General features: G+C 39.6%; 1 protein-coding gene across 1 annotated transcript in view; it reads left to right on the top strand.

The window, feature by feature from the left end:
- Positions 1 to 27514, top strand: part of LOC136975202 (neurogenic locus Notch protein-like) — a 60225-nt gene that overhangs the window by 6214 nt on the left and 26497 nt on the right. The window contains exons 11-22 of the mRNA XM_067270238.1: positions 9 to 131; positions 208 to 245; positions 310 to 408; positions 1409 to 1624; positions 15066 to 15343; positions 15894 to 15985; positions 16060 to 16214; positions 16323 to 16596; positions 19887 to 20151; positions 22856 to 23051; positions 23759 to 23903; positions 23971 to 24027. Of these exons, the coding sequence (XP_067126339.1) occupies positions 9 to 131; positions 208 to 245; positions 310 to 408; positions 1409 to 1624; positions 15066 to 15343; positions 15894 to 15985; positions 16060 to 16214; positions 16323 to 16596; positions 19887 to 20151; positions 22856 to 23051; positions 23759 to 23903; positions 23971 to 24027 (1938 nt within the window). The remainder of the gene's footprint in view (positions 1 to 8; positions 132 to 207; positions 246 to 309; positions 409 to 1408; positions 1625 to 15065; positions 15344 to 15893; positions 15986 to 16059; positions 16215 to 16322; positions 16597 to 19886; positions 20152 to 22855; positions 23052 to 23758; positions 23904 to 23970; positions 24028 to 27514) is intronic.

The following is a 27514-nucleotide window of genomic DNA, read 5'->3' as shown; positions in this document are numbered from 1 at the left end:
CTTTTTAGATAAAGACAAATGCTTAATAAATAATGGAGGATGCAGTCATTCCTGCAAAAGTTTATTTGGGAACGTGACTTGTACGTGTCCACCGAAGATGAGGTTATTAAGTGATGAAAAAACGTGCGCAGGTACAATACATTTTACTGACAATTTTATCTCATTTATACGAATTACTTCTAATTACATTAATTAAATTTCATGCAGAAACAGAAAGATGCGTGAGAGGAAATAAGATTTATATGGTAAATAAGGTTTTTAAGTAATTTAAGTCAATTTCATAATGATTATTATTTATTTATTAAATAGAATGGAGATACATGGGAAGAAGGATGCCAAACGTGTATATGCTATTTCACAGTTCTTCGATGTTTCAAGATATCTTGTCCTAAATTAAAATGTCGTGGAGTAAGTGTGTTTAAGAATGATTTTAAAATTTCCGTGATAATTTGTTTAAAAAATTTGACCTATCTTCAAGAGTGAATTAATGATACAAGAACCCGAGGCATGTTGTTCCAAGTGTATCTCAAGTAATGATCACTATTATCGTATCTACTAAGTGATGCCACTCTAAAGAATTTTTCACCAAGTTCTGTTAGTAACACGAGATATAATAAATTTATAGTTTCTTAAAGCAGCAGATAATAATCATCTTAGTTTGCCGATCAACTGATTTTATAACTGAAGTTTTCAGCAATATTTGATGTAATTAGCTTGAGTTTCCCAGAAATTCAAATACGCGTACTCCCGATGTATAGGAATTATCTTGGTTTTCTGTATCAGCTAATTGGTGCAAACTGATTGAATGGCATCACTGTACTTATTTTTTACTTTATATTTATTTTATAACGGATAATGACACGCCATTTTAGATTCACGCTACTGCGGTTTCGACAATAAGAAATTCGTTACATTCGATTTGGTATCATTTACTCACAAAGGAATGTGCCAGTATGCGCTTCTACACGATTGCTTTGAAGGACAATTCAGTATCAGATACGAAAAGTCGGGAAGTAACACCACACACAACGATTTCATCATCATCGCTAATTGTGCAAAGTTGAGGATCACCGCAGAGGGCACATGTATCGTCGACGACGAAACAATAGAACTCCATACGTCATAAATGCTAACATACGAATCACCAGAGATAATTTGGATAATTCTTTAACAATTTCGACTAAACCCTACGTCACCTTCGTTTGGTACTCGTCTACAAAGGTTAAAATATTTATAAAGCACGAACGGAAAGGGAAAGTTTGCGGATTGTGTGGGAATTTCAACGATGACAAAGAGGATGATCGCGCGACTCTACCTTCAAAATTGATCTGGGTAACGATAATTTCAGATTTAATTAGAGATTTCTAGTAATAACGTGCAAAATATAAAAGCACTGAAACCATTTCAGCCATCCACTTACGATAAGGAGAGTTGTGGAAAAGTCTTGACTGTGGATAGTCGAACAGAAATGCCAACGGGACATGGACAAGACTACACGCAGGAATCGGATTATTATGACTACGTAACAAAGAAGCCCGATAGTAATATCGACGAAATAGTCGATAGGCTCATGAAACCACTGAAAATTGTGGTTTTCTGCTTAACAGTTGCGGGATATTTATTTGTAATTTTATTATTTCTATTTCTATTACATAAAGATAAACAAAATGCCAATTTGGTAGAGTAAAGTAATATAAACAAAATTAAAATATTACTAAATTTATTTCTTCTGTTTTTGTGACTTTTTTGTAAAGTTATCATCGTCATGCACATACGATGATTATGTGGTTTTTGCATGATTCGTCTAGTATTGTGCGTGAAATCACACAGATACACACATATATATAGTAGACCAGGAATCTCCAACCTTGTGCCCGTGGGCGCCTATGCGCCCGTAGAGCTATTTACATGCACCCGTCGTAAAGCTTTAAAATAATGGAAAAAAAAGAAACCAACGTCGAACGTCATTACAAAACCAATCAGTTCTTATGTGGTTAACATTTGTTTCGCACACTTGCTGATATACCACAGATTTGTTTTGCTAGTGTTTCTGGTACTACAACATTCTTTCATTTTATAGTATCGGAATATTCTGAATTTAACTGTGATCGAAAAATACACGAATTGGTATGTTTGCCATAAAGTTAGGTACGCAACCTGCAGATGCATTTGTTCAAAATGTGATGGTGGTCGTAAATTAAATTACCGAAATGATCGTCATTCTGTTTCTTTTGCATGTCACAAATGCAAGAGGAACAGTTCGTCATTTCGAGTAATTTTTAAACGTAAATTTGGGAAAATTTCTTGGGAAACTACTGTAAGGCCGCCGACTTCCAGGGGAAAACAGTTAATCACGCGTCAGGAAAACCTAGGGTCGAAAACGTATGTGGGTGGTGGCGGTAGGAGACAAAGATGACAAGTGTCTTACACAAAACCGTTTATTCTAACTACTGAGTTAACTTACACATTATTGGTACAAATTGCGATCTAGATCGGACTCTTGTGGTGATAGAGATCTTCCAGTTGTCGGTAGTCGGATGCGGTCCGTCTTCCGAAGATGCGTGCCCGGGGCTGGGATGACGAACTGTCTATTGTACTGGACGTATGGCCTGGACGGGGTCACCAGCTGGCGGACGTAGGTTCTGGACGTAGGTTCTGGCGTCTATGAGGTAACACTGATCCAGAGGAGAACTGCCGCACTTCTTCCAAGAACGACAGAAGGAGGGTCCACACCCTTTTGACCTTGCCGACTCGGGAGTTTTATAGGAGTTCCCCCCTGAATTTCACCCTTTTGATTGGTTCTATTCTTCCTCTCCCTTACCCCGATTGGTCATTTCTTTTGTTTCTATGCGAAACTGGAGACCGATTTGGGTCGGGAGAGTTCCGAGAGGTGTTGACGGAGTCTGAAGTTCGTGCTCGTATATTCCGGCCGTTATGGCCCTCTCTTTGACGATTTTGACTTCACGCGGTCCGCCAGATGCTTCGGTGGCCATTTACCCCCCTCTGTTTCCCGTTCCGACACTCGTACACGAGCACCTGGACAAAGCTCCCTCTCTCTCGGTTGACATCCTCTCGGTCGTTCATTATCGTGTCGCGTTTGTTTTAAGGATAAGTTTGGGAGAGTTTCTTTCGTGTCTGGTTTACATCACCAACACATGTTCCTGACACGATTTGACTCTCGAAACTCTTTCGACTTCGGAACTTTATAATTATTCACCATTTTTACGCGTTTTTGCGATCCCTACACGGCTCCCCGCCATTTAAAAATGTCGCTCTGAGGTTAGCGACATTTTACCTGGCGACTCGGGTTGCCGGTCCGATCTCCGCGCCTGCAGAATCTGCGATCCCGTTTTCTCCTCCCCGGCCGAACCGCGCTGGGTTTCCGCTTTGGTTCGCGACCGATCGGTTATCGCATTGACCGTCAAACAAACTAATTAAATATAAAAAGTTTAATATGGATTATAAGAAAATTTTCTATATACTACATATACTAACTAACATCATAATTAATTTAGATAATTACAAAACAAAGGAAGTATAACAAATATTATAAAATGCAAAGCCTCGAATAGGGAGCGCCGTTATTGCGACGGGGTTTTTCGCATTTCCTCTTCTCCCCCTCTTCCTTTTTTTTCGATTTATTTTTTTGGTTTTCATCATTGGGGGCGCCAACTTCTGGCTCTCCCCGCCGCCAGGAACATTTCTTCCCTTTCTGGAAAGCTTGTCTTTCCCGATCTTGGCGCTGGATAATTCTTCTCATCTGTTCCAGAGATCGCTTCGGCCTCTGTACCCCACCCCCTGTCGGGGCCAGAGGTGGAAGGTGCGTCGTTGCTTCTGTCATCCGGCGGCAAAGTCTCGCGGTCCCCGTCACCGCCTGCGGGGGACCATCGTCCCTCTTTGGGCTGCCCCATCACACCTTGCTCTATGAAGCCGCCGATACCGCCTTTTCCACTTCCCTCCGCAGCGTCCAGGGTCTATTTCGCGCCCGCTTGCGGCAAGAGGATTATTTCGAGGGTTTCCCCGCCGGGGGTTTGCTGTCACCCGGCCGACAGGCGCCCCTCACGGTGTCGCGAAGTTCACCGTTGAATTCGCTTTCTGGCCCATACCGAATGGCCCGTTGCTCCCCTCGGCCGCCGCCTTCTTCCGTATTCCATGCTGTCTCTCATCTCGAATTGTCTTTTCTGTTCGAAGATAAAAGGAAAGAAATGATTAAATGATGAAAGCGTGCTTTAGCTTTACATATGCCGGCTGGTCTCCTCTTTTTCTACGGAAGAGCGGATTTCGTACGCGATCTCTCCCGAATATGTATGCATATATGTTTCGTTATAAGCTGAGGAGGGGAACCTCATCTGACGCCGAACAGGGGCCCTTTCAGTCCTCGCTATCCGGTTCGGGTTCCTCGACAGTCCCTCGATTCCTTACGGGGAAGATAGTCACCAGCACATTTAGGACGTGACTCTCGAGCATCCGCTCTAACATTTTTATACTTAAGGTCATGCAATCTCTCATTCGTATGATGAACTTTAAGTCTCCGGTCACGCTCCTGGGAATAGATTCCCATTGCAATGTCTTGCCTCTGCCGCGAACTTCAATTCTTACTCGGAAGCGCCCTGATTCTTTGCGGCTTCCTACATTTTGAGCTATGATATAAAGTGGGGAGTTCTCGTCGATTGTTTCTGTCTTAATGATTTGGATAATGAAATCCTTTTGGTGACAATGGAGACAGGATATCCACGTGAGCGGTATGGACGCATCTAATCCTACGATGGACATCCGTACTGAGTTATGGTTTATATGATGTATGTAAGAGTGGTGCTCGGTTAGGTGCGGTATTACTTGTTGGTATACTCCTTCCCAGGTGCAAGCATCATCCAAGGAGGGGCAAGAACACGTCCGGAAGGGACAGTATTGCTCATGCACTCTTCTGTCCTTGAGAGGTCTTCTCTCCGGACATCCGTTGTCTTTATAGGCACACGGCAGAGCTATGATTTCGCCCAGCTTTTCTAGGGTCAGATTTCTAATATTTCTCAATTCTCCGCGGCAGACGGGGCATTGTCGAACTTGTGATTTGCATCGGGCACAGACTGTATGGCCCGACAGACATTGGAAGGTAGGGGGTGCCATGTGTTCATAGCATACCGGACACTCGAACAAGGCCACCAGGGCAGGATCCGGAAGGGAGTCTCCGGGTGATGCCTGTTCCGGGATAGCCACTGCTCGGTCTTCCTCCATTTTCCTCGTTTCTATACAAAAGGAAAAGAAAAATTGGTTGAGTTTTCTAACTAACGGATTAATATAAAATTCTACTGCGACACGAGATAAAATTTTTCGCGCCGTTTTTTTTTTTTTTTTTTTTTTTTTTATAACCGTCTCATTTGCGACGGAATCGTTTCAAAACCGACGGGAAGTGTTATGGCTTCTTCCCGTTTCGGTTCGGTTAATTTTTCTCGCTCGTCCTCTCTTTCCTCAGGAATGTTGGGAAGTGGCTTCGCTTTCGTGGTCCTCGGTAACCGTTCTGTCATCTCCAATATGACGGGTTCTATTCGTTCTTCCCTTTGGAAAGATGGATAAGGACTCATTGACCTTTGTCTTCCCAAGCAGTGTGGCCGCTTGTGGCATTTCCAAACCATCAGAAGGATCGATATAATAACAGCAGGGACCACAAGACTTAGATTCCACATTGAGAATGGTTGTTCTGACACACCTGGTGTTGACGAAGGGATATCCGTCTTTACTGATTTGATCTCTTGATCTATTTCCTGTAGTCTTCGTTTTGATAATTCCAGGGACCACTCCTGTCCTCGGGGTTGGAGCACACCCGGGGTGATGTTTCCTCGGATGTATCCCTGCAAAATTCTCATCTCAGTACGATTTAGAACGTCCGATATTGCGGGTATCACGTATTGATTTCGGAGCGCAATTCTAAAGGAGGTTCTTGATTGGAAGTGTGCCGTGAGTCGCACGCCGGGCACATGGCCGGTGCAGGTCATCGGCAGTCTAAATATTCCTGTGTTGTTCAGTTTAATCATCTTGACTGGTGAGCGTTGCTGATCTCTCTCCAGATTGCACTCGATAACCAAATTTAGAGGTGATGGGGTAGAGTATATCCAAGTCCCTTCTTCGTCGATACGACGGAACATTGGTTTCGGATATACAGATACTCTTCTTTTACAGAGTTTGTTTACTACTGGCTCATCTGCCATGAATAACGCATATTCGCACGACTGATATGGAAGTCTCCACACGGCGACTTCTGGTGCACAAATCGTGGTCAATCCAGACCTACATTTTTGCAAGTCATGGGCTTCTAGCAACATGTAAAGTTGTCGATTCCTCGATAAAGCGATATACGGATATTCGGTCTGGTAATGGGCAAATGTTTTGGAAGCGGGAAAGTATGCGGGAAATTGTACCGCTTCGTACAAGTCAAAATATCCTTCGGGGGTGATTAATGGAAACTTAGCAAAGATTCTCAGCGTCGACGGAAGTGCCACTGCTATGGTGGTTATCCATTGATAATATTTAAAGACGTTGTCTTTGTTTAGGGTCTCGATCAACGAGATTCCGCTAGGTAAATGTTTGTTTATTTCCGTTAGTGCTTCTAACAGCTGTGACCTTGGCAGGAAATATGAGCTGAGTCTGTCGTTCTCTAGCATCTCGACTGCCTGTCTTAAGTTCGTGACGCCGATTCGGAACTCCATGACGGCATTTTCTGCATATCGAAGTGCTGTACTTACGACGAATGTATAACTGAACATTTGGAGTTGTTTGTCTAAATAATCTTGACGTCTAATCATCATGTCGATGTACTTCCGGTTGTCCTTGACCGCTTGTAGGGTTTGGTTCATGACGGTTGTTTGGGCCTCTAAAATGTGCACAAATTTTTGTTGATTTCTGGATAATTTATTTATTTGACTGTTCATTGCTTCAACTTCCTCCGAGGTTGCAGTACCGAAGAGGAACTTCAAGATTTTTCCTCCAACGTCAATTAATCCTCGTTTCGATCGGGAGGGATTTCCTGTAGTTACGGTGGATTTTAGTTCTTTATATTCTGTCTCGAAGTCGGTGAGGGATCGTTGTAGGTTTGTCAGTTCTGCTTCAGCTAAAGTCCACAAGGGTTGCATAGGGTCATCTTGCTTCCGTTTACCTTCTTTAATGACGGGGACTAATGAGGTCAAGTGACGGTGCAAACCACGAAGATAATTGTCGTATTCTTCGAACGATATCTCGATGACCATAGTCCATTGACTCGTGGTCATAAGGAAGTTTCCCTGATGTAAGAATATGATACCTTTGGTCAATGCAGGTACGATCGTTGATACGTCGTTTACAGCGTAGCTTAGCAACATGAACACATAGACTACTATAAACTTTTCCATCGTCATCTGACAAAAAGGGAGTTTACATTGTTACTAGTTTCGATTTGGTGACAATTGATTTAAATGCGCACGCGTATTTACAATAGACCTCGCTCCAGTTGGAGGATGATATCTCCTCTTTCACAAGAAAGAGAAGCTACCATTTACAATCGGCGAACAATCCAGTTGGAGTAGGGTGTGGCAGCCGCGGAAGGCCCTCATTTTGCCGACCGGTCTCGGCGACCTTCGCGTCCCGCACCGCTCCCATATTTGGTTGTATACTTCCCGAAGACTTGGGAAGGACCCACGGATAATCGCTTACTGGTCCTTGACTTCGGAGAGCATAGTTGTGTGTAGGTTGTGACGGGATCACGGGTTGTTCGACTTCCGTGTCTCCGGCGGTGTTTGTGATATCTGTCTGGCTTTGCTGCAGTGAGTCTAAAATGATTTCGTCCCAGGGGTCAACCTGTTCTGTTTGAGGTTGCACCTCCGTTAGGGATGATGGATCTGCGTTGTTCACGCCGGGGCTTCCTTCTCCTGCATCGGGTGGTACAAATTCCAACCTAGCGATTGCAGGTTTCAGCCTATTAGCATGCGTGTGTAATTTCTTCCCGGATTGGATGTGTTGGACTATAAAGTCTACGGGGCTCGTCTCTGCAATTATTCTATAGGGACCGTGCCATCGCGGGGCCAGTTTTCGCTTCACTCCCGCGGGTATAACTACCTCATTAACAAAAACTCTGTCTCCAATTGAGAATTTGTATGGCTTGTGCCTACGTTGATGATAGGTATTTCTATCGTACGCGGCTTTTTCCGCGTGTTCCTGAGCTAATTTGTGGGCTGAGGTCATCCTCGCTCTTAACTCGCTCGCGTAATTTTCACTTATGTCATAACGGGGTCTATTTGGTTCGATAACGATATCAAAGGGGTAAGTCGGATCGCGTCCATACAAAAGGAAAAAGGGCGTTTCGTTAGTACTCGAGTGTACTGTCGTGTTGTACGCGAAGAGAGCATACGGGATCATTTCATCCCAATTGCGCTGATCCGCGTCAACATAATGAGTTAAAATATCTATCAGCGTTTTGTTCAATCGCTCTACCATTCCGTTACATTGGGGGTGATACGCTGTAGTAAGGAGTCTTTCTATTTTTAACAATTCACAAACCTCCCTCATAACCTTGGAAACGAAATTGGATCCTCTATCAGTGAGTAATTGTTTCGGGACCGAATGTCGGAGAATAATCTGCGTGACGAACGCTTTTGCCACTGTTTTTGCCGTAATGTCGGGCAATGGGATCGCTTCGGCCCATCTAGAAAAATGATCGATAAAGACCAATAGATATTTGTTGCCGTTATTAGTAATAGGAAGGGGACCCTGGATGTCCAGTGCAGTGCGTTCGAAGAGTCTTGACACTCGAGGGAACGTCTGCAGTGGGGCTTGGTGTCCGTGTTGGGGCCTTTTCCTCATCGCACACTCTTGACAGCTATCGCAATAATGGGCTATGTTCTTATTCATTTCTGGCCAAAAGAACTGTGTCTGTAGTTTCTTTCGCATCTTTTTCTTACCTACATGTCCTGAACTGGGGATATCGTGGAACAACTTTAAGACATAATCTATCATAACCTTGGGTACGACTATTCTATCCCATTTTTCGTTTCTCTCGGGGTTTTCCTTTCGATGATAAAGGGTTTCGTCTGCGTCTAAATAATAATCTGCGAAGTCTACGTTTGTTTCACGGGAGGACAATTTTCCCATTAACTGTTGTCTAATTTGCTTACAAAAGGGATCCTTTAACTGTTGTTCCTTTATTTGTACCTTACTATATATAGGTTGCATCTCGCAAATTTTCGCTACGGGCATTCGGCTTAACGCATCTGCATTTGTGTGAGCCTTGCCTGGTTTATGAATTATTTCGAACTGATACTCTTGTAATGCTAAATTCCATCGACTAAGTCTCGAACTTTCGTCTTTAACGTTAATAAGCCACCTAAGGGGTCTATGATCTGTGATAATTGTAAATTTTCTTCCATAAAGATAGGGTCTAAAGTGTTTGATCGACCAAATCACGGCCAAACATTCCTTTTCTGTTGTGCTGTAATTTTTCTCGGCTGATTTTAACAATCTGCTTGCATACGCTACGGGAAGCTCTCCACGTTCATCTTTTTGTGACAACACTGCACCTATCGCTGTGTTGGAAGCATCTGTTGCCAATATAAAGGGGCTGTTAAAATCTGGGGACCTAAGCAAGGGTGCTGTAGTCAAAATTTCCTTTAATTTCTCGAACGCGGTTTCATGTTCCTGGTTCCAGTGAAACTTTACGTCGTTCTTTAATAAATCCGAAAGGGGTTTTGAAATTTTTGCGTATTGAGACATGTGTCGTCTATAATATCCTGTCAAACCCAAGAATGCCCTAACATCTCGCTCATTCTGGGGTTGAGGAAAATTCTTAACGCACTCTATTTTTGACCGATCCGGTCGGATACCATCTTCTGAAACTTCGTGTCCTAAAAACTTTATTTGTCGCCTTACAAACTGACATTTCCGGGGCTTCAGCTTCAATCCAGCTGCCGCCAGTCGCTGGAGTACCAACTCCAATCGTTCCAAGTGCGATTCGAAATCTGGGCTAAATACTAATATGTCATCCATATAGACGAGACAAATCTTGTTTTTCAAGCCGCTTAATATTAAATCTGCCATCCTTTGGAATGTCGCAGGAGCTGATGCGATTCCCATTGGAAGGCGATTATATTGATAATGGCCCGACGGAGTGCTAAACCCCGTCTTTTCTTTGGATTCAGGGCTCAGGGGAATCTGCCAGAATCCACTTAGGGTATCCATAGAAGAAAAGTATCGCGCTCTTCCCAGCAAACTCAGTGATTCCTGGATGTGGGGCAACGGATAAGGGTCTAACTGGGTAATTTTATTTAATTGGCGATAGTCCACCACCATTCGATAACTTTTATCAAATTTACGGACCATCAAAGCCGGGAATGCCCACGGAGAGCTGGAGGGCTCTATCACTCCGCTCTTTATCATTTTATCCACTAATTCATCCATTATTTCTCTCTGGGCATATGGAATTCGATATGGGGCACGACATATTGGGGGATTATTTCCAGTATCTATCTTATGCTCTACTAAGTCACAATAACCCAAATCGAAATCGTCCTTCGCGAATACATGCTTATATTTGTATAATAAATCTAGTAGAGGTGTCAGCTTATCCTTTCCTACTTCGCTAAAGTTAAATAAATTCGCAAATTGAGCTCTAGTTAGTTCGTTTTCATTTGATCGCGTCATTTTATTTTGTTTCGCGCTTTCCTTTGTTTCCTCTTCCGCTAAGAGAAAAGTTCCTAACTTACTTCCTCTGTTTAACTTAATCGGTTGTGTTTTTACATTCATTATTCTGACGGGTACTCTACCCTGCTTCCGTGTTTTGACTAACGTGTGGGCAACAAACACGCCTTCTCGTTCGGGGAGTGTCGGTTCAACAACTCCTAATTGTCCTGTCAACGGGGAATGAACTTTCCCCTCCACAATGACTTCTGACCGCGGGGGAATGACGTAATCGTCGGCTAACGTCACTTCCTTAGGAGAGCTGTTCTCTCCCTGCTCTAAACTATTAACCTTTGTTTGTTTTAACTTCTCCCGTTTAGTTTTTCGCTTGCATTTATTTTTCTTTTTCGTTTTCGCGTCTCCTATAGTTCTATTTTCTCTATCGCTACTTACAGTTACATTTAAATCGTCTTTTGACGGTACGCGTATTTTTTCGCCTGCTTTCTCGCTCTTAATTTCGACGCTTTCATTTAATTTGGAACTATCGTCGCTTTCTTTTATTTCGGCTAGTCCCCAAAAGGTCACTGTGTCTCCTGAAGGGAAACTAAGCGTCGCATTCTTAACCGAGATCGTAACATCGTATTTTTGAATAATATCTCTACCTAAGAGTCCGTCGTTAGGCGTAGTAATCTCGGGGTGCACTAAATAACAATCGTGGAAAAAGGTCAAACGTCCGATCTGGAATTTTAACTTAAACTTTCCGAATGTCTCGATAACGTGTCCGGTGACACTTATTAACTCTACTATTCTAGTCTCCGCTCGCCGCAATCGCGTTGTATCGGGAAATAGCTCTCTAGAAATCAAAGTAACAGCTGCACCTGTGTCTATTGTCAGCTGAACCTTCCTATTTTCTATCTCGCAAATTATTGTACAAGGGGGCAATTCTCTACCTCTTGATTCATTGATTCCCGCTAATTGGGGTGTCTCTGGACCTATCGGCGGTCGATTTATTTCGCTATTTCGTTCTCTAAACGCAACCGAAGTGACTCTGTCGGAGTCTCGCGTTTGTTTATTATCCACGGGCATGTTTTCTGGGGCAGGTAATGCTAAAAATCGAGGGGCGGCTACGTGGTTCGGTGCGCGCTCCGTATCGAAGCTGCTTCCGGACCAACCTAGACCGTAACGCGGGGGATAAAAGGGCAACGGAACACCTTGTCCATTGTTTTCGTATTCAAATTGTCTAAACCGCGTAGGGGAAAAGGGTATCTGTTCCGACTGACTAAATCTAAAGGGGTTCGGCCGATTTCTAACGGGTATCTGCCATTCGAAAACTTCTTGATTCGCTCCCCACCTCCGGGGATCCGGAGGAAAGGCGTTTCCTCTGTACCAATCCAGAGGCGTCGGCATATAATCTCCGTATTCTGCACAATTAGGATTTATCGCTCGGAATTTTGATAATCTATCTACATTCCTTCTCCAAGGGGGTATCGGACCTTGTTCTGAAAAGGGGCCGTAGCAAGGATATCGCGTGCGGGGTTGTCCTTGCGGGTTAGCGGGTTGAGATCGCGGGGAAAATTGTTGCGGTGGGCGTCGCTGCGGGCTCGGGGGATGCCGCGGATTTCGCATCCCGTCATTTGCTCTATCAGCTCCTTGTATCCGATTTGTTCGCGAGGGTTCTCCCCTTTGGAAATTGTTTGTTGGCTTAGGCGAGGGCGGTTGATCGAGCCTTTTTCCTATTGTCGCTAATTGTTTCGAAATTTGCGCGATTTTTGCGTCGAGAGCCGATTCTCTCCGTAAATTGGGTTCTTCCGTTGGCGTGTCGCGCCCCTCTACTGCATCATTGATGCCGGCAACTAAATTTCGCGTTTTTCCTGCCAATTGATCTATCGTTTCTTCGCGGATAGCTATTTTTAAGGCCTCGGCGAAAGTTGCAGGGTCATGCGTCATTACACGCCTTTTTAGCCTGTCCGTTAAGCCATGCAAAAACTGGACGCGCAATTTTTCGTCCAGCTCCCGCTGTTGACAGCGTTTGATAATTGCGTTCTCCTGTTCGTTCGCGCCCGTTTGTTCTATGCTTGTCGCGCTAGCGAGGGATTGCAAGCGAACCGCGAATTCTTGAACCATCTCATCTCTCTTTTGAGAGCACGTATGAAATTTCTGAACGCGAATCGAGTATGGTTCTTGGTCAAAACGCCGGATCATCAGCTTTTGAAAGGTCTCGAACTCCGTTATGCTTTTCATGCTGAGGTCGCGCCATGCAAAATCTCGGGCTACACCTGTGAGCTTGCACTTGGCTATGCTCAGGCACTGCCGAGGAGTCCATCCCGCCAGACTAGCGATCTCTCCCAACGTGTCAAAGAAATCGGTGACACGCCCTGTTTCTCCCGAAAACGTCGGGATTAACCCGCCAAATGCGGAAAAGGAGGGAAGAGAGCCGCTACTGCCACCGTCACGAGGTCGCGTCGGGACACTTGCATCTGCCTCCATCGCTCGACCCACTTGTTAGAAAAACTTTTCGTCGGCGTAACTTACTCAAAATTTTTGTGTGGGGCAATTAAATATCCCACTTCTGACACCATTGTAAGACCGCCGACTTCCAGGGGAAAACAGTTAATCACGCGTCAGGAAAACCTAGGGTCGAAAACGTATGTGGGTGGTGGCGGTAGGAGACAAAGATGACAAGTGTCTTACACAAAACCGTTTATTCTAACTACTAAGTTAACTTACATATTATTGGTACAAATTGCGATCTAGATCGACTCTTGTGGTGATAGAGATCTCCAGTTGTCGGTAGTCGGATGCGGTCCGTCTTCCGAAGATGCGTGCCCGGGGCTGGGATGACGAACTGTCTATTGCACTGGACGTGTGGCTTGGACGGGGGTCACCAGCTGGCGGACGTAGGTTCTGGCGTCTATGAGGTAACACTGGTCCAGAGGAGAACTGCCGCACTTCTTCCAAGAACGACGGAAGGAGGGTCCACACCCTTGACCTTGCGACTCGGGAGTTTTATAGGAGTTTCCCCCCTGAATTTCACCCTTTTGATTGGTTCTATTCTTCCTCTCCCTTACCCCGATTGGTCATTTCTTTTGTTTCTATGCGAAACTGGAGACCGATCTGGGTCGGGAGAGTTCCGAGAGGTGTTGACGGAGTCTTTGAAGTTCGTGCTCGTATATTCCGGCCGTTATGGCCCTCTCTTTGACGTTTTTGACCTCACGCGGTCCGCCAGATGCTTCGGTGGCCATTTACCCCCCTCTGTTTCCCGTTTCCGACACTCGTACACGAGCACCTGGACAAAGCTCCCTCTCTCTCGGTTGACATCCCTCTCGGTCGTTCATTATCGTGTCGCGTTTGTTTTAGGATAAGTTTGGGAGAGTTTCTTTCGTGTCTGGTTTACATCACCAACACATGTTCCTGACACGATTTGACTCTCGAAACTTTCCGACTTCGGAACTTTATAATTATTCACCATTTTTACGCGTTTTTGCGATCCCCACACTACTCTTTTGTTCATTTGGCATCTAATTTACATACAATGCGCGTTGAGCGTCAACTGCGTGGCTGTGGGCGTGAGTAGTGGAACAGCTGTTGAATGGGCAAATTCCACACGACACGTGACGATTGTTTCGTCGTCTAATTTTACTGGAACGGAAATTGGATGGACCTGGAACGGTTTTCAAAATCGACGAGATTGTCGGCCAAATGAAAAAATCTAGGAGAAAGGTTCGACCTGTTCGTTCGGCATACGAGTAAGTTTTATCCAGGAGCGAGACGTTTTTTACTTTCGAAAGAGCCATATATTGTACCTTCAGTCCTGACAGTAAGTGCCAAATAAATCCGAAAATCATAAGAGAGAGAATTGTAGACGTGCACGTTAATAATGCGGATAGTTTCTACAATAGAAAAAGACAAAGTTACGACAGAATCATTCGAACCATGTTTTTTGCCGAATAAATAGGAGAAAAGGAATTACAAATACGTCAAAGGTGAGTGAAAGATTATTTCTTTAAATGCCGGTGTAGTAAGTAGCTGCCCCGGTCGCCATCTTGTCTGTGGATGTTGCCTTCACAAACAAGATGGCGACCGGAAGTGCCGCTATTGGGATTACCTAGGTAAACTTATCCAATCTTTTTAACGCTATTGAAAAGTGATTTATCGTTTCAGAAATTATTAAAAAAGACATTGGCGCAATAAAACTGCTAATTTAAATTTGCAAGAATTGAAAAATCACTTATTAATGCTATTATTATTATTTAATATAACAATGAACATAATTTTCTATTGTATATTTTTATTAATTGTAATATTAGTAGTGTTTACTTACATTTGAAGCCATCAATACAATGAATTCTAGTTATCTCCGTACTTTTCTATTTATATTATACTTTCCCCTCTTGCTGACATATCAGAGACTTGTCTCGCATGCATTAAAGACTTACAACAAGAATAATGCAATCTTACATGAGGGAGAATCAACCTTAAATGATGACTCTCAACGCAAATTAATGGAAGGAATGGTTTATGGTAATATCACTAAGATTGTCGCCATGTTTACTGCCACATCTCTATACTTTACTATTGAATGTAAAGGAAATGGCAAATGTAGTTTCTTGCTGAATTCGAATTCTGTGATGCCCATGCTGAAAAGTATAGACAATATCGAAAATATGGTGAAGTTATGGAAGTTATGCGTGGAAATTGATGATAAAGAGTGAGTTTCTTTTAATTATGCGATATTGCGATAAATACGTGGCTATTAGTGAAAGTATTGCATGTAATAAATAGGACATAATAGTTATATCTTGCATTATTTAATTATCTACTAATAAATTATGTTAAAAGGTTTAGAACAATGTGAAATGCTAATTATTTCAATGGAACATTTAAAGAATGGAATGAAAATAGTTTCTATCCTGGCAGAAAGTATGATTCGTCTAAAAAGTTTTATCAAGCAAAGCATCGTAAGTAAACCTATAAATGATTTATTTGTAGATCGCTTGAAAAAATTAATGATTAAGAATTAAGCCTACATTATGTTTTAGTCTGTAAAAAGAACCAGTGTGAAAATGGCGGAACGTGTCGCGATACTTCGAAAGGTTATGAATGCCTATGCAGACCCGAATTTAGCGGGCACAACTGCTCTGTATGGAGATTCGCAAGGCCAGTAGATGATTGTCCTCTCAAATGCTGGAAGCTTTCTTCCAGCATTTGAGAGGACAATTATCTACTTATTATTGATATTGATATTGATATTGATATAGATATTGTGCTTCAGAAAATGGAACTTTCAGATGCGTTTGTAAACCTGGATTTTCGGGAAAATTTTGTGAAATATTTAATGCGTGCAGAAAATGTATGGATATATTTACACAATTGTTTAAACATTCGTAATGTTAGATGGTAATATACGAATTATTGCTTTATTAGCTAAGTGCTTAAATGGGGGAATATGTAATACAAGATTAACTGTTGCTGAATGTCGGTGCATAGAAGGATTTCGAGGTGAATTCTGTGAAGAAAACATAGACGATTGTGAATCGCACCAATGCCAAAATGGCGGAACCTGTATTGATAGAATACAGGTATTTTTATTTTTTATTATATTTTGGTGGAAACTAATGGAATATCACATTTGAACTATCATGTGTTTAAATATACGGTAGTTGTTACTAATTATAACATATTTCTAGAAATATTCGTGTTGTTGTCCTCCTGGATATACCGGGCGTTATTGTGAGAAGAAATTAACGTGTTTCCGAAATGATTGTAAAAATGGAGGGACGTGCATTGTTCTTGGAAGAAGCGAAAAATGTGTTTGTTTGAAGGGATTTAATGGAAGGCGTTGCGAAATAAATAACCAGTGCCGTAAGAATCCATGTTTAAATAAAGGAATTTGTGTTCCTTCTTTTCCTCGCTACCAATGCAAATGTCAGCCCGAATTTACTGGAAGAAAGTGCGCTAAACGTGAGCCATATTTTTTGACATTATTTGAGATTAAGAAATAATTATTACAATACGATATTGATGTTTATAAAGATGTACTTTATGTTAATTTTATGACGTAATGTTTTAGTTTTTCTTGTGTCCTGCCGACACAAGAAAATTGGTTGGTAGTTAAAAATATATCTAAAATATCTTTAATAAACTGTTAAATTGAATAGATTTATAAAATAATTTATAAACCTGTAATATTTAGTCGTAATGAATATGGCAACTTGAGCATTTCGAGCAAAAAAAAAAAAAAAAAAAAAGTAATAATAAGATAATCTATTTATTAATACAAGCTACAAAATAATAAAAATCCTTCAGGCATTTTCTGTATATATAAATGAAGATGTTTGTTTGTTGGCTATACACTCGTAGGTCTTTCAACCAATTGCTACGAAAATTCGCAGTTTCGTTCAAATATTTCCAACTTGGATAATGTCCTTTCTATTAGATTTCTATAAATAATTAATCTCTATCTATATTTGATTTGCTGATTTACACGTAGCGTCATCTATTGGCAATAAATTAACAAAACTAAATATAATTTTTACAAAAACGAATATAATTTAAAAATGTATATTATATTCATTTAAATACTGCGACACTGACATGCTGCACTATATGTGCTATATAATTACAGCAACAGGTAACACACAACACTTGCCTGCGTTAAATCGAAAGAGTTACTTTGTGAAAAGTATAAATATTTAATTTTGCACATTAACAAGGGTATTTTTCATTTCTGAACGGCACTTTCTTAATTCTGATAAGCGCCCTCCGGTAGCCGAGTGCATAAAACCACCGAACTCTGGTAGGTAGTCATGGGTTCTGGCATGGCCAACAGACTGGCCACGTGCAGTTTTCTTCAAGTTAGTAGTAACGCTTAGAGTTCAGATTTCCACAAAACTCTTCAGGGGATACATCTTTCTGGGCAGATCGCTCGCGTTACCGTAACCAAATAAACCAAAATAAGATTATTTATTGTGAAATGGTCACAATGCCGAACTGCAACTTTTCGTCACAATCTTCTCAATTCTTTTAGCGGTGGTCTTGCCCTGTACGTCAGACTTTCCCCGTTAGCGGTAGAGTCGTGCCGGTCATCCATCTAACTCCGTTCAGGGTAAAATTTTCAACTGAAGTGACTTTAGACCATAAGTCGATATATAGTTAATTCGGGCCTCCTGTTTTAATCTTTACACATCTGGTCTCGACTTTCGACAGACGGACAAAGCGGGCCACAGTCAGAATTTATTTCTTCAATTTTTCCAAATTGCGGCCCAATAATTTCTATTTAAACGCAATATTTACGAAGATATAAATGTTTTTCTATTATATATTTCAGCACCGATATAATGTCGTCGTTTCCTTCATATATACGGATAAACATATTCATTTTTTCATACAATTCGTGTCCATCAATATCAGATGTTTCTCCTACTGTTGGAGATAATTTGCAAGTCGCTGCATTGCTTCAAAAGTTACTAATTTACTTTCATCTTTTTATGTTATACGTGAAACCAAATATACCCTCGTGATGTTTGAGTGCCTCAAATCTAGGTTGGCAGCTTGCGCGTACATTGTCGACAATGACATAAAAATAGTTTATTTTGAAAATCTTTCGAGCCAATTATCGAGCCAATGTGTAAATGGGTCCAGGTATTGTATAGCCGCATCTAGATGCATTTTTTTGCTCTGCCAGATTTTACTTATAACATTTATCTTTGTAAGAATGTTATACCATACGACGAGAGCAACTACAAATTCGTAGGTAGTCATTTCCTTTTCTATAGAATGACGTTCACTAACCAACTGACAATCTCTTGTATTTTCTGGTGTCGGGTGTATTTGTGCTAAAAAATCCTATAATAAACAGTTGCTCAACAAGAGAAACGTCACGAGTACAATCGAGAATAATCGAGTAATATTTATTCTTTATTATTTTTGTCAACAATTTGAGGGTCTTCACGTGACTTGCCGTTAATTGTATAAGCCAGGGATGGCGAACCTTATTGAGTCCGCGTGCCATATTGTAAACATACTTAGCTTTAATGATGTTAATGCGTGCTAATGTCTTAGACTTCGAATAATGATATTTAAAGAATTTAAACGAATACGCATTAATTCGAATAAATGTAAGAAATCTGATTGAAAAAATGATGATCGGGTGATAAACAGAAAGGATGATTGAAAAAGACAGAAATCATATGATACGTCACGTGCCAGATGATTTCTCTTACGTGCCACTTTGGGCACGCGTGCCGTAGGTTCGCCATCCCTGGCATAAGCTCATTTTGAATATTTTTTAGGGGGAAAAAATCAACTTTAACCCGGATTGGACCTTTACAATTTCAGTTCGGTCTATCTCAGTAATTGTTAATGGCCACAAATCTGGGTCATTTTGAGGATTCAGATTTTCAATTCTGCCAGTCGTGGATCTAGACATAGACTCAGATACGTAATCTTGGCTGAATAGTGTTGACGACGACGGTGGTGGTGATTTAAAAGACAATGATGTTGTTGACTCATTATCCTCGCTATTGTTACTAGGTGGCAACCGCACCCATGACGATGTCGAAGGAGGAACTTCAGCTGGGTTAGGGTTGCAGTGCAATAATGTGTTACTTTCAGTCTAAAAAGGGTTTTTAGAGGTTTCTTGACCATCAATTTTTATATATTTATATGAAGACCCATTGTTCTTTTGATAGCTCGTTTCCTTTTTGGACTACCCGACTCAAATACGCATTTGGCTGCTTGCAAAATAAGTGTAAGGTGACAAGAGTTGACGAACGAAATGAAACACGGGGATTCCCCGAGCGTAAATCGTAAACAATATGAATCACGAAAGTAACAAAACCGCGCGTTCAAGCGGATATTTTATTTAAGCACTTCTTAATATTAATATATACTGTACTATGAACTAATCAAAGTTATTTTATTGTTATAACTAATAGTTAATGATAAAATAAGAGTTTTAAATATCAACTTTTTTTTTCTACTGGGGTCGTTGCGCGAGGCCCCGGGAGATTGCCCCGCTCGTCACCCCCTAAGACCACCACTGAATATGAAACATTAATTTTTCTCTCTAATATTTAAATACAATGTGTCTGGCAACAGTAAATTTTAAACATAGTCTGGCAAGAATTAAATTAATACAGGTTGTCGTCTGCTACAATTATCTGGATTATGTCTGGATGTTAATTAAGATTGACGAGTATCTTTTTTAATATGGAAAATTTATTATTTAATTTAAATACTTAAAATTTCAGAAAGGAGGATGCTGTACGCGCTGAAGTTTCAACCAAAATCGAATCATTTAGTGAAGATAAAAGACATTCCTCCGTTAAGTGAAATGACGATGTCTTTGTTCGTTAAATTTCAAAATTCTGGCATTTCGAAGAACCGAGAAACAATTTCCTCAATGAAATTCGAAGATAAACATTCTTTTATATCTGAAGGATTTGCTTTGATTGGCTTTCCATCCGTCAGTTTGGTTGCATTCAAAAGGACTTTTGCTTTAACTTACGCCAAGAGGTATCTGTTTTAATATGCTGTGTTTAAATATAAAAACATGTACTTTACACCATGGTTATGGTGTTAGAACACGATACTTATTCCAATCATATACATACAATAAATTATTAAAACTCGCACGTAAATTTATATATTTAATATGTACAGTCAAACTGTTTTATGCGCTCTTTTTATGTGCGATTTTTATTTGTGCGATTTTTTAATGCGATTTTTAATGTGCGGTTTTTTTTTGTGCGATTTTTTATTTGTGCGGTATAGTTGGCGACTAGTCTCGTGCGATTCGTCATGTGTCTCACGTTGACTTATTATAGCTAAATAAACTTATTATAGCATAAATGCACTTATATTATAATATTATTGCATGAATATGCGAAAAATGAAATAATTTACTTTTTAAGTCAACAAAACACCACCTGGACAAAAATATGTAAAACAGACGATAGACCAGACGATGCAGTCAAGTGCTGACATCTGTTGTCAATAAATTCTATTTCGTACGGTTTTGAGTTATTTTCTATGTGAGACTTTTTTTATGCGGTCCCTGTTGACCGCATAAAAAAAAATATTTTTTAAATTGTGTTGCGAAAACTATTTTTTACAGCCATTCGTGAAGTTTCGTGCGATTTTTTTATGCGTTTTTTTTAATGCGGTCCCTATCCACCGCATAAAAACAGGTTTGACTGTATATGGCTTAGTATTATGATCGATTTAACGTTGTGCTCAGGTATGAGGTTTGCTTCGGACACAAGATCTGTTCGTTACGGTTCTGTTTTGAGGTCCCTTACTTAATTTCAACAGAGGCATTAAGATGAGTCCACACTATGCCGATTGGCAATGCGGAATCGCAGTGGCGCACTCACGTTTTAATATTGGAGGAAGCTGAGTTGAACGGGTAAAAGAAATTTCTAATCCGAATTCAGTAAAATTCCAATCTTATATTCCCTATAATTAGCCCTTAACATGATCTACAGCATCAAGCTCCATCCACTTGCAGTGGAGATAGGGAACAACATCAGCGTATCCAATAATAACATTCAAATATTCTGGGTCAGATCACATCAGGGTATGGAGGGGAATGAGCGGGCGGACGCCCTTGAAAAAGAAGCTGCCCTCGACCCAACCATCTCTTACGACTACGGCAAAATCAGCCAAGGGACTCTTAAACGGCTTCTGCGGGAGGAGGCCATAGATGCATGGCAATCTCACTGGAACGAACTTGGGCACCACATCATTAAGCAATTCATTCCTGACCTCCGGCAACACAACAAAATAAAGTGGTTTACCCCTGACCACTATACTACTCAGTTTTTGAGTAACCACGGGAAATTTGCTCACTACTTGGCGAGGTTTGTCAATAGAACGTCTGACGAGTGCCCCACCTGTGGGGTTAGAGACGGAGCTAACCATTACCTATACGACTGTACTATAACTGCCAAAGAGAGAACTGAAATGAGTCTTCTCCTGAATGAAATTAACATAGACTGGCCCTGCAACCTTACCGACATTTGGAAAAGTCAAGAGATCTTCCACGCCTTCAAAAGGCTCGCAAAAAAGACGATTCTTACTAACAATCAGCTGCTCCAAGCTGGGGCAGTTCGGGGACCAAATAACTCCTGAGGGGCTGCGTTTTCGGGTTTTCCTCTCCCCTGCTGGGCGGCAATGTCGCCCTTCTCTTTAGGTACAGGGGATGTCGTCATGTTCTTTCTCCACGCGATACAAGCTGTAACGCGGTGATTCGTGAAACTGTTTTATTTTATTGTTTTATCCACTCTATATTTTCATCTTGTCTCTTCAATGTAGCATTCTGTAGCGCCAATTATATTGTTTCCTACGCCCTGGTTGTGCCACTGGCAGGTACAGGGCATGTAAAATAAATCTTTACGTCAATAAACCAACAATACTACAATACAAAAATTCCCCATAATTAAATTCATTAATAATATAGAAGACACGATACAATATAAATAAGGTGAATTTTAATTATGAAAAAAATTTTGGAAAATTTACCAGTGTTTTTCCCCCCTTTTACTTTATGGGTTCCAGAGGTCTCTTGGTCTCCCTTGGTGTGCCACGGGTCTGTACGTAAAATGGCGCGATTCGGGCGATCGTCCCATTCTATGCGCTTGTGCTTTAAAATAATCATTCTTCGTGAATTGATTTAAATCGCAGTTGTCCAGTGTTATGGGACTTCAGACTCGTTGAATATGAAGATCGAAAGTTCGTCATCCAATATCAAGTCCTTCATTACATCACTTTCACTATATTTCAAACTCTACAGACACTGGAGGGTATCTAAAATTTATTTTTTCGACGTTAAATCATTGAATTATACTTAAAATTACTAAGAAACCGGCAGAGTCTAGTTGAACGTCTTCTTGACATACATTTTCGTGAATACGTGGCATTTCGATGTGTGGAAGGAAGGTCCAGTGCAAGTTTATATTGATAATTCTAAGCTCCTATCCAAAGCCTCCGGTTGCGACTGTTATATTCAGATTTTAATGCAGTCCTCACGAGAAAGGTGCAATTTGCAAACAGACCTCGTTATTAATGTACTATACTGTTCTAATTGTTTTTTTCTATTCTGTCGTTACAACATAGAAAGAGATCATATCAAGATTAAACTGGAGATTATTTTATAAATTATGTAAATTAATTAAATACAGAAATTTAATCGCTAATGTTAACGAATGTATTTTTGTAGTGATTTTTGGCACTTTTTCGTTCTGATGTGGGATGGAATGATCGATAAAATATACGTTTATTGGGATGGAATCGAAGTGGCAAAGGACAAAACATTTCAATCGAAAGGAATAACAAAGTTAAACAGCACTTTGGCTCTCGGTGAAGATCTAATTAGTAGAGAAGAGTCAGAACCATTCGTTGGAGCAATATCGCAGGTAATATTATTACCATTATATTATTGTTTAAATAAACGGAAAATTTATAATAATATAATCTATCGAGATTCGAAATATCAATAGATAGGTTTGAATTTAATGTACTTAATTACACGTAACATAACTTATAACCGTTTTCTTGGTATGAAGATCTTAGTAGTAGTTCAACAATAACCAGTTGTAGTGTTTGTCATAAATTGTAATTTTGATTCCAACTTCTATTCCAAATGCCATTTTAGAGCATGGATTTCTTCCTGTTGTTAACATCACGTAGAAGAATTCAAACCAAATTTTATTACTTTTGACTAAAGAATTCCTACAATTATGCCCAAACTATGTAAAAGCTACGGAGTCATTTCCTTGTAACAACTTAACAATTTCTGTAAATTACGGAGTGTTCAATAAAGATAAGAACAGTGGGTTTTTAAAAATTGTTTTTGGATGGTGAAAGAAACGGATTACAGCCAAATTTAATTTTATGTTCAGTACTTGAATGTGGTTTTACATTTATATACAAGGTATCAAGTTCTAATATAAACAATAGAAAAATTTTATTGAAGAAATAAATTTTTCAAGTGTTCAATAAGTATAATACCACTTACGAATAATGGATATATATATATAATGGCGTTGTTTATGAATTAAGGATAGTGCATCATGATTATTTATGGGTGTAAATCATTTCACAAAAGTAATTGATTTTGTAGGTGAATATATGGGACACGATACTTCCGAAAGAATTTGCAAGGAAAAAGAAATGTGGACTGAAGGGCAACTTACTTTCGTGGGATGTCTTTCAGTCTAATATTCACAGGGATGTAGTTATAGAACAATATGTGGATCTATGCACAGGTGAGTGAAATTACATTTCTGTAAAATCATTAAATAAAAACTACAAAAGTGTTTAATGTTATTTTAGCAGGAAAACATTGCAATAAAAGCGAATGTTATTGTTACAAACAAAATCTGACGAAATGTAAGTGATTTTTTTCGAAATTTAAATGTGTTTTTGAGTCATTTGTGTCGATACGTTTTAATGTAGCCAATGAATAAGATTTATTTTTTCGGTATTAGCTGATTTATTAAACATCGCTTAACTCTAGTAGCTGATGAAACATAAATTTATGGTATTATTAAAAGTCGTAAAAACATCACGCTGCTTTGGAAGCGTTTATGATGGGGTAAAGCATCGTTAGTTTGTTTATGGGAGTAGAGCATTTATGGCTAGAAATATCGTAATAGCGTAGACGTAGCATCTACTATATAATTGTAGTGTCTTGTGAAACTGCTTACACAGTGATATTGGCACAGCCAACCTTATAAAGCTGCAGAAAATTATTTTACTTGATTAGTACTTTCAATCTTATTATAATCGTTAGGTCTAACTTGTTAATTACTTAATAATATTAAGTAAGTCAGTGTATTTGAAATCCCTAAATGTAATTGCGTTGAATGCAATGATGTAATAATTTTTGCTTAACTATATTAAATACCTAACAGCATAACTGCCATGCTAACAACGTGGAATATATAAACGTTCGTAGAGACTACAATCTGTGTCATCGAATCGGCAGAAATGAGATAAAGACTATAATTTTCAAGACACCAATAATACAAAAATCTCTGCGAATAAATCTTGTAGAAACTGATAAACCGTTGAACGTGTGCAGCACATACTTATACATAAGATGTATCGATTGAAAATTTATTGATAAATTAACTGTGAAATTTGTGTGTTTTCAGACGAAACGTGTTTAAAGCATTTGGATTTGTGTTCTTCGTTTTTATGTTTAAACGGAAAATGTGTAAATGAAAAGATGTGCGAATGTCGCGAAGGTTTCTATGGAAAGTTTTGCCAACACCGTAATAAATTAATGTTTAATAGAAAATACACAGAGTATTGCATGATCTAATGTAACATTGTATGTTCTCTTTTTAGATAAAGACAAATGCTTAATAAATAATGGAGGATGCAGTCATTCCTGCAAAAGTTTATTTGGGAACGTGACTTGTACGTGTCCATCGAAGATGAGGTTATTAAGTGATGCAAAAACGTGCACAGGTACAGTACATTTTACTGACAATTTTATCTCATTTATACGAAATTACTTCTAATTACATTAATTAAATTTCATGCAGAAACAGAAAGATGCGTGATAGGAAATAGGATTTACATGATAAATAAGGTTTTTAAGTTATTTAAGACGATTTCATGTTGATTATTTATTTATTTATGAAATTAGAATGGAGATACGTGAAGAGAAAAATGCCAAAATTGTCGATGTATTTTAACCGTTATAAAATGTTTCAATACATCTTGTCCGACATTAAATTGTGGCAAAGTAAGTTTGTCTTTGAAAATGATTTTAAAACTTTCGTGATAATTTGTTTATAAAATTGATCTGTCTTCAAGAATGAATTAATGATACAAGAACCCGAGACATGTGCCGCGTGTATCTCAAGTAATGATCGTTATTATTATTATGTAATCAGTGATGCCATTCAAAAGAATTTTTCACAAAGTTCAGTTGTTTCTTTAAGCAGTATATAATAACAGATACTGAAAACTAACATAATTAACTGGTGCAAACTGATTGAATGGCATCACTGTACTTTTTTTTTTACTTTATTTTATAACGGATAATGACACGCCATTTTAGATTTACGCTACTGTGTTATGACGAATAATAGTTTTCAAACATTCGATTTGTCAACATTTACTCACAAAGGAATGTGCCAGTATGCGCTTCTACACGATTGCTTTGAAGGAAAATTCAGTATCAGATACGAAAAGTCGGGAAGTAACACCACACACAACGATTTCACCATCATCGCTAATTGTGCAAAGTTGAGGATCACCGCAGAGGGCACATGTATCGTCGACGACGAAACAATAGAACTTCCATACGTCATAAATGCTAACATACGAATCACCCGAGATAATTTGGATAATTCTTTAACAGTTTCGACTAAATTGTACGTCACCTTCGTTTGGTACTCATCTACAAAGGTTAAATTATTTATAAACCAAAAACGGAAAGGGAAAGTTTGTGGATTGTGTGGCAATTTCAACGATGACCAAGAGGATGATCGCGCGACTCTACCTTCAAAATTGATCTGGGTAACGATAATTTCAGATTTAATTAGAGATTTCTAGTAATAACGTGCAAGATATAAAAACACTGAAATTATTTCAGCCATCCACTTACAATAAGGAGAATTGTGGAAAAATCCTGACTGTGGCTAATCGAACAGAAATTCCCACGGGACATGGAGAAGACTACACGCAGGAACAGGATTATTATGACTACGTAACAAAGAAGCCTGATAATAATATCGACGAAATTATCGATAAGCTCATGAAACCACTGAAAATTATAGTTTTCTCCTTAACCGCGGCAGGATATTTATTTGTAATTTTATTATTTCTATTTCTATTATATAAAGAGAAACGAAATGCCGATTTGGTAGAGTGAAAAAATTAAAATAATACTAAATTTATTTCTTCTGTTTTTGTGACTTTCTTGTAAAGTTAGCATCGTGATGCAGATATTATGATTGTGGTTTTTGTATTATTTGTTTACTATTGTGAGTGAATCACACATACACACATGTATATACTTTATATTACATACATACAAGAAAGACATTGGCCGTACACGAAGTGTTTAGCCGGCAGAAAAGAGGGTGAGGGGAAGGAGGGAAGAGGAGAAATACAGTACAAAAAGGTAGGATCCCTCCGAACGGCGTACATAAAGCTACAGTACCCTCTGTTTGATGTTAGCATGCAGTTTTTAGGCTGCGAGGCCATAGTCCCTGGAAGGGTCTATAAGAAAACCTGAGTGTAGCGCCAATAATTGTGCTGCCAGGAATAGCTAAGTATAGGAGTGAGTGCCAAGTGGCTGTTAGTATGAAAACTTATATCTACTTAACAAAACTGAACGCGATCGCAAATCGTAATACTACTTTACAGCTAGACAGACAGCGCGAAAAGCGAACGAACCCTAATCTAATTTAACCAAACCGGAAACCAAGCCAAGATTCCCGAATCTAACTTAGAACTAGGACTAACCGTATTTATACTGAAAAAAGAAGACGGAAAATAAGAATTAAAATATAAAGTTGAAAGGCAGCCATATACCAACAGTTAAAACAAAGCGAGGGAAAGCTAATGCCATCCGTGCCCCCGGAGTGAGTGCTCTCAGGAGCCCCACTAAGGGATATGGAACATTGCATGCGTGTGAATGAGTTTGTGCGGATGGTATTTTGTTTCAAATGTTCATTCCAGTTTGAAATTTTACGTTGGAAACGTCAATCCTATTAGATTCAAATGTAAATTTCCAAAAAATCATTGGTATAAATTGCGTAAGGATTTCGATAACAAAAAGTAATACGAGAAATGTAATAAAACCATTGGTTGTTTATAGACAATACAGTGTATTTATACACCAAATTAACTTATT

Source organism: Centruroides vittatus, unplaced genomic scaffold (genome assembly GCF_030686945.1).
Source record: "Centruroides vittatus isolate TY-2023 unplaced genomic scaffold, ASM3068694v2 contig_364, whole genome shotgun sequence".
NCBI lineage: Eukaryota > Metazoa > Arthropoda > Arachnida > Scorpiones > Buthidae > Centruroides > Centruroides vittatus.
This window is presented reverse-complemented; position numbering and strand designations above follow the sequence as displayed.